Genomic DNA, 12,906 nt, shown 5'->3' with positions numbered 1-12,906 from the left:
AAATATTCCGTTGTTTCTTGAATTATCCGGGGAATGAATTCAATTTTGCATTCGTCATGGAAATCGCAGTGGAATTATAATCAATCGAAAGGAACTGACGATCATTTTTTAACCGAATTATACTCAATGTTTATTTATTATTTATTAGATCATTTTTATATTATTAACGAATAAGTGTATCAATACTATATACTATTTTATTTAATTAGCCCTCATTAATATTTTTAGATGAATCTCGGAAATTTCCATTAACTCGTCATTCAAATCAACGGGAAAAAATTATATCTCAAGGTATTTTGTTATTGAAATATTAAACATTCCGTTGTTTCTTGAATTATCCGGGGAATCAATTCAATTTTGTATGTGTCATGGAAATCGCTGTGGAATTATAATCAATCGAAAGGAATTGACGATAATTTTAACCGAATTATACTCAATGTTTATTTATTATATATTTATTTTATTAGATAATTTTTATATTACTGACGAATAAGTTCATCGATACTCTATATCAATATTTTATTTAATTAGCCCTCGTTTATATTTTTAGATGAATCTCGGAAATTTTTATCAACTCGTCACTCAAATCAATGGAAAAAAAATTATATCTCAAGGTTTTTTGTTATTGAAAATTCAAATCATTTCGAAATTCAATTGAATTTAGGATTTACCAAGGAAATGAATACGAATTAATTATGAACGAGCAATTAATATTATTATTATTATATTATTATTATTTATTTATTATTTATATTTATTATTTATTATTTAATATTATTATATTATTATTATTTATATTAATTATGAACGAGCAATAAATTCAAGGCAATTGTCGCTCAAATCGGAGTCCATGTTCACTTATTATTTATTATACTATTTTCGTATTATCAGTTTAGTTCCCAATGGTTCAAGTACTGAATGACTAATAGTTATCGATCAGTTAGAAGTCTGTATTTCCTATGTCTCAGTATTTTTTCTTTTTAATTTTTCACGAGTGGAGGATCAGAGCATCTCCAGTTGCTTTGAGAGTCTGGATGACCAATCGATCGTTTTTAATCACACAATTTTAATTCGAGACCCTTTCAGTGGTCACGAACCGTTCAAGCATTCACCTTTGACGCTGCACTGTGGTTTTCGCTTGTGCCTTTTCCCAACAAAGTCGATGTACACCGAGGAAAGCTACCCCAAAGTGCTTCAAGCTCCTCCAAGATCACTTGAATAACTACTGGAGAAAAGTGGAGGTGAGGCAGAGAGAGAGGGTATTTAGCTTTTTTTTTTATTCTCTCCCTGGGGTCCTGGGGATTGGCCACTGTTGTAATTACCTCGTTTACCCCGTAGGCTCTTTTCCATTCTGCGCGGTATAACAAGTGAAAAAAATCAAATAAAAAAAGAAAATAGGGGACGCGACCGCGCACTCTTTGCCTTGTTGTCATTTAGCTTTTTGCTCTTTCGGCAACAAGTGGTCATTCTTCTGGGGTACTAGACGCTGATTGAGTTCTTTGATCATTTCCAAGTTTTTCTTTATATTCCGGTGGAGGTTATTGGAAAATTACTGAGCAAAGTAATTTCTCAATTGTTCTTCGACACAAAAATTATTCCTTATGCATTTCCTCGTAGCTCATTAATTTTTAATATTTCAATTTTATTATTGAAAAATAATAAATAGTTGAGGTTAGATAAGTTAAATGGCTTTATTCATTGTTGAAAAACGTGACGCAGTGATGAATGATTTCAAGTGATTTTAAATTTTCTATTTCAATTGATTTCCAATTTTCGATTTCAATTGATTTCAAATTTTCAATTTCAATTGATTTCAAATTTTCGATTTAGTTTCCGTAATATTAACCCGGCAAGTGAGCGAAAGAGGAACGAATGGTGAAATGTACACGCTCAATTGCGACTTGGAAGATTGTCGGAAAATTTCGCTTTGTTTAAACAATCTTGGAATGCGACAGTCGCATTTATTTTTTTTTTAACTGAAAAAAGCGTTCGCTGAGAACGGGCCTGTGTTATTGAACGAAATTCGGAATATCACAAGTGACTTCACGGATTTCACGTGATTTATTATGATTTCACATGATTTCAGGACTAATCTCACGTGATTTCAATCCACCTTGGACAATGATTTCACCCATTAATAACCGAAATTCAATAGAATTTATGATATCTACATAGTAGACAGGAAATTTGTATAGCGTTCCACATTTTTGTGATGTCAATCGACTCGTTGGATAGGATTTGGATTAGATAAGAAGGGGGACAGGATAATTATCGATATAATTTTTACAAGAAAAATTACTGAAAAAATGGATAGTCCAGATCCCTCGGTACAAAATCCGTTGATTGTCATATTTGATTTTAAAAAATTCGATAAAAAAGTCAGTAAAAAGAGTAAAAAAGGGGTAAAAAAATCATAATTTATCCTTTACGTACACATTTGGGGATGAAGTGATTGGATAGGTGAAAGAAAAATTTGATGATTTTTACCGACTGGTTGACGAGAGACGAACAGATTCATCGGAATGACGGAGAGATGAAGTGTATGAGGGGCTTTTGTATTGGTGGATGTGGCTGGATGCTGGATGTATAAACCGGAGAGTTGGGGAGAGATGGAACAGCAGGTTGAATGTCGTTATTACAGTGAATTAGAGGGTGCAGAGCCGGAACGAGGTATGAAACTATTACCTCGCGAAACGGCGGACGTCTACTGTCTCGCTTCTTCGTATCCCCCTCTGTCTCATTTCAGACGGTTTTTTTTTCACCCTCTAGGATATATTCCGAGGATTCACACTTTTTATTGATATGGTTTTTATCCCTCATGAATCCACAGGTTCTAATGTCATTTCTGAATTGTATTGATTGCTTTATTCCCCGGAAAATGAGTTTGAGATATAGTCTCATATTGAGAATTTATCTGATTCTGAGATCAGATGGTTTTTCATCACTTGTAATATCAGCAGAGCTTCGGAATCATCTTAATTATTTTATTATGAACGAATTGAGGAATCGAGTTTCTCAGTTGTATTTATATAATACCGAATTATTGACAAAAAAACACATTTTTTCTTTCGAAATGATGATACTAGGAGGAAACTATTCTAAGGCAATTTGTTCGAGGGGAAAATTTCACAGAGAATTATTTTCCAGAATATTTTGACAAAGTATTTAAAATAAGAAACCATTTCATCGGAGTTAATAGTAATTAATTAGTAAATAGTAAGTTAATTAACTAGTAATTAGTAAATAGTAAATAGTAATTCATATATAAATTTCGATCTTGAAGTTATCAGAATACATGCACTTCCAAAAATTATGGAAAAATCATGGAATTAATTAAATTAATTAATTAGTAAAACTCACCGTTCTGAGGACTATGTTTGAAGCAATCCTGATGGCTCGTCCCGGTATTTCCAAGATGGCTAGCAGAATTCGGAGAGCTGCTGGGATTTCCATTATTAGGATTTCCCGTGCAGCTTCCGTTGTTATTATTCGCACTATTGGCTGTTTGGCCATGCAAATGACTGGTCTGATGATGTTTGCTTCTCCTGTAAGACTGAAGTTCTCGGAGTTGTGAGGTAAATGAAGACGTTGCATCCAGGTATGGCCTCTGTCCCAGGCCAAGCGCCCGGAATTGCTGATGCTGTTGTCCTGCAATTAAACCGTAATCTGCTCTGTATATTTTTAGGTCTAGGACTGCCTCGTCGATTCATATTCAATTACCCAGGCACGGGGGGTGAACCCTGAGTGGACGCATGTTTGGGTAATTGAGGATGATAGTATGATAATTAAGAGTCTCAATTGGCACGCGTGTGTAGTGGAGTTCAAACGCATTCCACGCGTGCCGTTCAGCCTGTTTCAATCGGGATGTGCAATTTTGGTGATCCAAGTTGTGATGTCATTGAAATATTGCTCATTTTTCAAATCGGCCCATCTATTATTTATTTATACTGAGAAAAACTCGAGAAACTTCTACTGTACATATTGTTGTACTTGATCCTCTGCTTTCAGTGATCCATTCAGAATATTTTTTCAGCCTGCAAAAAGCTCAGAATAATTTCAGGAGCAGATTTTTTACTGATATTGAATCAAAAAGCCAAATTCTCAAATTCAATTGCATGTCAGATTTTTTTATTTATTTTCAAATGACAATATTAACGGAATTTTTAGAGCTTTCGAGGGGAATTTAAATAGAAATATTCATTGGAGTTTCAACGTTTTAAAAATTCTCCCGTACCTTATGGACCTAAAAACGAGGATTACTTGAACATTCACGAGTTTAATTGATTCATCAATTCACAATTGCCCATAAATTGATGTTTTTTTCTTGAAATTCTAACAGCAATTGCTCTATAATTTCATGATGTAAGAATTGATTTCTATCACGAACCTTTCGATAATTATCATGCACTGAGAGAAATATTCAATAAAAATTACGTGTATTTTCCGTAATTCTGGAGCGAAATGTGGTTGTCGGAAATTTTACGGAACTGTCACATAATTTTTATCTAAAATCACGGAATTTTTCCGTGGTGTTCCGTAATTTTTATCTGAATTATGGGTGAAAAAAACCGTCACATAAATTTTTCGAATCAACTCCGTAATCGGTAATTGAACTGAAAGTTCCGTAATTTTTACTAAATATTTCTCTCCACGTGGAAAACATAATTTCGCGTACAAGCTCCCCCATTTCATCCAAAGAAGAATTATTTAAATAGTCGAGTGTGAATTTGACACGAATGTTTGTTGGAGTTCTCCGGAGTATTCTTATCTAATCAAAGTGCCTGGGCAGTGGAGGACGGAAATAGCGCGGCTTTCCTCTACTAATAATCCCCCACCATTTTCTTACGTCCTCCTTGAATTAACAGGGTGGTAATAGCAATTTCAAGGTTGACAAAAAAAAAACAAGTCAATTGTCTGAGGACTAACGGTAGTGCTAAACACCTCAAAGAAAGCTTCCATTATCGATGAAAAAAAAAATTCTCCTTCCGGTCTTATGTCACCTGAGCTGGATGAATAATTTCGCCCTTCCGCTCTTCCTCAATTGTAAAAATTTCCATAAAAGAGGCACCGATTTCAGAAAGAGGAGAGGACCGGATAAAATGGAAGAAAGTCGCCATTTGAGTGGCAGTATTATTACAAGGAAGTAATGAGTGGTGGCAGGTGTATTGTGGGGTGGATTTTACGTGGTATTGTTTGGTAGACAATGAGCCAGCGGTTGTTGCTTGTATTAGGAGCCCTCTCGTGTGAGAGGCACCCAATTCTCTCCCTAAATTCACTCAAAAATAACAACACCATTGTCCAACGATGCCGTGACGATCAAACGACACATGGATTTTGTGCTCATAGAACCACGCGTCAATCTTGAGGTGCACGGCAGCCCCATATGTACATAAATACATTATCTGTCTGTTTGCAATATGTTTTTGATTAGTTCGTATCCTACAATTCGTCAGATAGATCTGCCCTTGATATTCCAATCCAGTTGCATACTGAGAAAAAGAATTACTTTTGCCAGTAATATTTTCTTCCCATCAGTAAATCTGGCAGTCATTGTGTAAATACCCCGATACGACTTACTAGTACCAAATATATTTTCTTGTGGTTAGTAAATATTATTGTCTAAAGAATATTTTCTGTCTCATTGCATCTGGAATGACATTTTTTCACAATTTAATTGTTGTTTTCGTTTTAAAAGACCAAATATTCCACTACATTCATTATTCATAATTAATTTGTTATATGATCAGCTATATTTCCCTTAAAATAAAAATTCTGAATTAATAATTATTTATCGATATAATCGATTGAGTCGACTGCACGTGAATTTGTAATTGAAATTAATTCCTTCTAATTTCAATCTTTTATTTTTTGTAGAAAAATTTGAAATAATTTTTTTTCCCAATTCAATTGTTGTTTTAATTTTCAGGGATGAATCATTTCGCAATATCAAAATATGTTAATCAATATTTCCATTGTAATTAGAAAGTCAAATCTAGATTTTTAATCGTTACAAGATTTATAGATACGATCCAATGAGGGAACGAATATAAAGTGTGAAATTTTGTAAACCCTTTCGATTGTCATGAAATAAAATTGAGTACTAAAATTCATTTTCGAGAAATTACCTTTGATCTACAGGACATACAGTAATTTTTGTTCGTACGTTGTTTAGAGCTAACAGAGAGGTATGGGCACGATAAAAATAAAAATAATAATTCTGTCAAATTTGTTGAATTTTTTTTAGAATTATCAAAAATGAAAAATTCTTTCAGAGATGAAATATCTGAAAAATGGTGAAAATAAATTTGCAAAAACTATTGTAGCACCAATGAAAGCGCATTGGGAGTATTGGACGGTAAATTTAGCCACGAAATGAGGGTAAAATGAGATTGAAAGGACATCCTGCACTTTGAAAAGGCGGGGGTAGTGAATCAACCATTCTGTTACAATGCGCATTATAAAAGGGCCTATTCGTTGGAATAGTCCATGGCAAATGGCATGAAACACTGATTCAAACTCCCCAACGTACCTCATATATGCATAGTAGATTTTAGGTACTAATTTAACGTGTGCATAAAGGCGACATAGTGCAACTACATCCGATGGAAAATCGAAAGAGGAGGTAGGGGGCAGTTGGATGATGCACACTGGGGTAAAGGTTTGTGTAATACAGGAGAGAGAGTGATACATGCGTGAAACACAAACTAGAACGAAAACAAGCACACGTGCCCCTGAATTTTGCCATCGAGAGTTTTACCCACTGCATCATCGTGCACCATCTGCTCGGTAATGACGTGGTCATTACCGCATACTGACTTCACCCTGAATTATATCGGTTTTACTTCACTTCTCCAGACTAACTGCTCTCTATCCCAAAAAACCAATATCAATATTCAAATAACGAGTTAATTATCATCAATAGTTCTACATCAAAAAATATTTACAAATAAAAATATATGAATCAATTACCGAATTATGGAGAAACCTCTAATTTTCTAGAGATGAGAGAATTTCGATTATTTCGAGGCAGATGTATTTATGATAAAATTCATATTAATTAGAAGGTCGTAATTAATGTCAATTCGTTGTAATTGATCTGTGAAGTGCAGCTGCACGAACAAATGCCGGAAATTCAGTATAAATTACATTTTCGATGGACTTGAGGCATTTAGTCTCGATGACAAAATGAAATTATGGTAAAACCATTTAGCAATCCCGTTTTCAAATTCCAATCGCATTATTTGCACCATAATTATTCTTCCCGCATGAATCATGAATCAATGTTCATAATTCAAATAAATTGAAATACGATAGGTCTGAATTCGTCTCATCGACGGGAATAATTTTTGTAGGGGTGAAACCATTGGTTGTCATTTTAAAAAAAAAGGCGACATAACTCCTAGCATCAGAACATAAACATTTATGTTCGAAAAAAATTTAGTAGTTTCAAATGGGACACCCTGTATAATTAACTATTAATTATTTGCAATTATCTCCAGTTATCTTCAGTTATCTTCTATTACAAATTCCAAAAAGTATTGATTGAGTATCGAAAATCAATCCTTTCTGATTATTTATTGATTTTAATCAATTGTGTTGTTTATGTGATCTGAATAAATTCGTTCTAGTATCATTTTTTCGTGTTTTGCAGGGTAATCTCAAGAATTGATGATCGAGACTATTCTTACTCACTTGTTTTGGATCTAGGTTCCCTGGGACCATCGACTGTCACCTTGATCGCCCGAGTGTACGTCGCCACTTGCGGCGGTGATGTCGACACCGTAATAGTGATGCTAAAACTTTTCCCTGAAAAAAAAAAAGAGAACAAACAAAACTATTAATAACGCAATGAGGCCCATCCCATTATTTCGAAAAGTGTAAACGATATTACCCTCTTCCCCGGGACATTTAACATTCCAAGTCGAACTGGCGAAAAAGTAAAAAGAAGGTATGGAAAATGTCTGAAAAACAATTCAGGTGTCGCCAGCACCATTCACTCGTTGGTTCACCGCAAAAGGCGGTAATTGCCTGGGGCCTAATGGGTCATCAATCACCAGTGGGAAATCATTTTTTTAAAAGATTCTTTCTTTTACACTATAAAAATTCATTTTGTTCCAGGTTATACGGCCCCAGTGGTGACATTAATGTTAAGCAGTAGTAGAACTACCGAAAGTTTTATTAGATTCTCCCTGATCTAGGTTATGGTGACTCTGTAGTTTAACGATTGGAATGAAGTGGAATTGGAAGACAAAGAGTTTAGGGGAGCAGAGGGTGGAGCTGTAACCCGATGCATATATCATTGGAAGGTCTTGGAGGTTGAAGGTCCGGTATATTAATTCCCTCTTCATAAATGTCCGACGGAAAGATTGACTACGCGCTCTTAAAGAGCGCCCGTCGCTTGGCTAATATGCATTTGGTAATTCGCCGCTCCCAGATTTTTTTTTTATTTCACCAGAGGTGGAACAGTGAATCCTTTGTGAGATGGGGCTTCTCTTAACGGCCTCGTAATATGTACAACACTGCTCTAGGTCTCTCAAGTTGTAATACTTTCGAATATTTGCAGCCGTCCACTGTAAATCATATTTTCTGCAACAGATTTCAGGCACCTTATTCACAAAACACCAATCAATTCTCAGGATACCGAAGACAGCCCAGCCGAATCGAATTTCTAAATCTTTCTGCACTGAAATATTTGGTCAAACCGTGACTTTTTACAGTTCAACGCACATCAAAAACCTTCATAATCAAATAATACCGTGACTCATCATTTATTTTCAAAATCAAAGATTAGAGATAAAGGCGTATTAGAAAGGAGATGTTATTTTGCACAGATCAAGGGGAGTTTTGCTTCCGAATTAAAACTTTGGAATCATTAATGATTTTTTTGATTTTCTAATTTTGCTTGGTAATTATGTAGAATTTTATGAAATGGGAAAAATGTGTATAGATTTTTTTGCTTTAAAAAAATGCAAAAAAAGACGTAAAGTTCAAGGTAAAGATCCGAAATTTTGTGGAATACTGGGCCTTATTTGAGAGTATATCTGGGCGGAATTTGAAACCGATCGGTCGAGTATTTTTCATAATATAGTAGTTTCTAAAAAATTTCAGACGCTTGCTATTTGTTTTGGAAAATCAACTGAAAGATTCGAGAAATTGATAATTTGTGGTGCTATTCCAGAAGCTCCCTCGGTTGGACATCCAAAATGGATGAACCTCCATAAAAATATCGTAGTACGAACTATAATTACTATTTTATTCCTCCAAAAAGAGCCCAGGGAAAACGAAGCGTTCGGGTTTCAACTATTGTACAGAGCTCAGCGATTTGTCTGTTATTCTTCTCTGTACTTCTCTGGAGAAAGTAGGTGAAATCCTCGAAGATTTTATGAAATTTTGGGGGCGAAGGACTGCGTTGTATTTCGTTATCGGGTGACCAGGGCGTAAATGTCAACGATTTATAATTGTCTACCCCCATCTCCAAAATACCGTGTTGGCTACATCCGCGAAACTCACCCCGCTGTGTCTGTCAACATGATAACTGGCATCAAACACCCCCTGTCACCCTTCCACTGCTTCCTTGCCCTAGGGACAACTGCAAATGACTGCACGCCAAATATCGTGTGTTTGTTGCACATGGGATATTCCATCCCAATACAATCACTCCAAAGTCATTTCACCTTGGTAAAACAAATCACTGTGGACTTTGAAAAAATTGAAAAATTGATGTCATCGGTTTGAAATAACCACAGGATCAACGAGTATCATGATTTCGATGATTCGTAGCATTTAGTCACGATTATTCTAACCTCAAATGGCGGCGGTGGCCAAAAGAGGTTAGAAAAGAGGTTGAAAAATAAAATGAAAATTGAACAAAAAAGAGAAAGAAGAAAAATGCCGTAATGCTGGTGACGTAGAACAGAAACAGAGAGATCTAGTCGTTGGGGTCCATCACATTTGGGGGCTAATAATGCCTGGCCGTTCCGGCTATCCCCGTGCCCGGGACCTGCGGTTAATACTCGATGATGGGAACGGTCATCTGCAGAGACAGGGAACCAAACCCGTGGCTCGTGCACACTATCATCCTGTACTGTGATGCAGGTATACGTTCTCGACGTAAATGGAGTGAGTGAGGAAGAGAATGGGCTGGAAAGAGACGTGACGATGAGGTATAGGGGATGAGGGATGAGAATGAACGGGAGGTGGACAGTAGCTGGACAGATAAAACCGGGCCACGCGTATGTGCCACCTATAACATTCCGCCCTGTTCAACTATCCCTATCCCGTTCGTGTCTACCAACTTCTGGAGAGGGTGAGCATTCGATTGCTTCATCACGCTTTCCCGTATTGCATCATTTATCATTGTTGAGGGAGTGGATGACGCTAAATTGGCGAAATATTGGAGACTGAATGTACGTATTATCGCTATTTCAACCCTTGCTCTTGTCCTTGCTCTGGTCTTTGCCCTTTTTCAGGGCCCATGAAGAAGAGATTCGAATCCGGAACCTCTAGCATAGGAATTGTGCCGTGAACTAATGAAGCTGCAGGTAATTAGGAGAGATAAGGGGAAAAAATGCAGCCAATGTTATGGATTTTTTTTTGTATACTGATGAATCCATTGAGAGATGATGTGAAAAATTTCAGATAGCCTAGGAGCAGGGAACAGTATTAAAAATTATAAACATACTACTTATGCATGAGGTTCATAAATTCAGTATTTTTTCAACCTTGCCGACTGGTTGGTAAGGTAGAAAAAATGTGACACTTATCAGTCTCCCATTTAACCTTATGGATGAACAGAAACTTTGAAATTTTTTTCTGCTGTTACCCTGCTCTCAGGCTATGTGAAATTTTGCACATCGTTGATTAATAAATTTATCAATATATCAAAAAATTTTAATGATATTGGCTGCATTTTTTTACCTCTACCCCGCCCGATGACTTGTAAATGCGAATTGAGAGGAAAATAAGAGACATACAGAAATTTTCATGAATAGCTTTTTTGTAGCGCAATACGTGGAGCAAAGAAAAGATTTATGTAAAAATTTCGATATCTCTGCTTATTTGGGAGATAATTGACCGCTAATTGGGGTGAGTGAAATGCACTTCTTTGAGTTTATCATTTAACGCGTTTTTGGCGTAGGAAGAATAATAGCGAGAGGAAATGAGCATTAGAGGACCGGAATATTGTAACAGAGCAAATGTTGGAATAGCTAGACCACTCGGGATGTTCAGGATGTGTCCGTGAAATTGTCAAATAATTACTGGTGGATGGTAATTTCCAGAATATCCCCGGTATTGATAATTGTATGGTTAATATTAGAGGAATTATGGGGGTTCTATGCGATTGGGGGTGAATCGATTTGGTATGAATTCTTGCCATTAGGTGATAGACTTCGGCTTTTCAATTGTCCTAATGCTAATCTTCAGAACGAGTCGATGAAAGAGATTGAAGCCAAATGAATCTTTCACTGATACAAGCGCGAGCGATGATGCACCTTTTAGCTTTGATTGGATCAGCCAGCGGATTTTGGATTTTCCACCGATATAACCCAGAATATGTTGTGTGCATCACCATTGTCCGAGGATGACACAGGACCAATCAAATTAATAAACTGTCGAAACATACACCGCGAACTGGGGTAAACGCGAATTGAAATAGCTCACTGTATCGCAAAACTCCCTCGGTGGTGGTATTACGTTGTTTATCCGCAGGCGATTCAGCCAATCGTCGGAATTGAGGATTACCTATTAACAGCGGGCATTTTTGGAGGGATGAAAAAATTTTGTGGGGCCAGAATAAAGGCGAAAATTGCTGAAGATGTGAAATCAAATTCATCACCATTTGTTTCAAACATGATCATGTCAACATGCAATCGGATATTAATGGAAGAAATTGTGAAAAATTTATCAATGATACCGCCATTTTCAGGTGCGTTAGGTTAAATTTAAATGGGGAGAGAAATAATCAAATTTTAAGGCTCACTGAAGATAATGTGAGATGACATTAAAAACGTTGGGATTTTTTTTTCGAAAATTTAACAGTAGGTTATGTAAAATAATTTTTTTAGTGAAGATATAGTATTCTATTTTGCCTCAACTTGCCGGGATAATTTCCGAAAAATCGTTATTGTATGATAATTTTACGGAGGTTTCTTAACGTCGGAATTAAAACTGCTAATTGCATCAAATAATCACCAGAAAGTTCACCTTTTACATCAATTATCCCCTGCAAATTTATGCAAATTTATGCAAATCATAAAAATTCAGATGAATAAGTTTGCACATTTTATTGTTGATTTATGATAATATAGACCATTTGTTACGTCGTATTTAATATTGACATTAAAAAAAAAATCGAGTCATCGAATATGCAAATGGATTTTAATAGAATTTTCCTGGAATTCTAAACCATTATTATGCAAATGTAAATGGAAATACATATAATTTGTATTTATATCTATCTCCATGAGGGGACAACAAGAATTTTCATGAATCGACGGAAAAGTGGAATGCAAAAACTTTGATGATCTTTGACGCCATGAAATGAACCGAATGTTACATCCTCGAATAGTCGTCGATATCACATATGTACAATGGGGGGCTCAAAATGACGAAACCACCTGAAAGATAGATGATGCTATTCGCGGGTGCCTATCGCATCGTTTTGGAACGCACGACCAGTCCATCTATAACCCATCGTTTCGAAACTGCAGGCCTGAAACACATTGTCTCGCTCTGTTCCCTCGCTATTCTCATCCTTTTTCCATTCATCTCACTTCAGCCCTTCACCCAGTGCATTCGAATTCAGGACAGCTTGTTTCCAAGATTGATAACTGGCCACATCGGATTGTGGCCTGCGCACGCTTCCTCCCCTGGGATTCCCCGGATCATAAACATTTTTCTGTTACG

At 36.1% G+C, this 12,906-nt stretch overlaps 1 protein-coding gene across 3 annotated transcripts in view; it reads right to left on the bottom strand.

Moving 5' to 3' along the window:
• LOC105263132 (protein lozenge) overlaps positions 1-12,906 on the bottom strand; it is a 30,533-nt gene that overhangs the window by 14,124 nt on the left and 3,503 nt on the right. For 2 of the 3 annotated variants that reach the window (XM_011299145.1, XM_011299147.1), the window contains exons 3-4: positions 7,693-7,806; positions 3,361-3,666 (exon numbers count right to left, since the gene is read on the bottom strand). In XM_011299145.1, the coding sequence (XP_011297447.1) occupies positions 3,361-3,666; positions 7,693-7,806 (420 nt within the window). The remainder of the gene's footprint in view (positions 1-3,360; positions 3,667-7,692; positions 7,807-12,906) is intronic. The other variant, XM_011299146.1, reaches the window with a different exon arrangement.

The sequence above is a fragment of the Fopius arisanus genome, unplaced genomic scaffold (genome assembly GCF_000806365.1).
Source record: "Fopius arisanus strain USDA-PBARC FA_bdor unplaced genomic scaffold, ASM80636v1 scaffold00013, whole genome shotgun sequence".
NCBI lineage: Eukaryota > Metazoa > Arthropoda > Insecta > Hymenoptera > Braconidae > Fopius > Fopius arisanus.
Note: the sequence above shows the minus strand (reverse complement) of the source record. Positions and strands in the feature narration are given on the sequence as shown.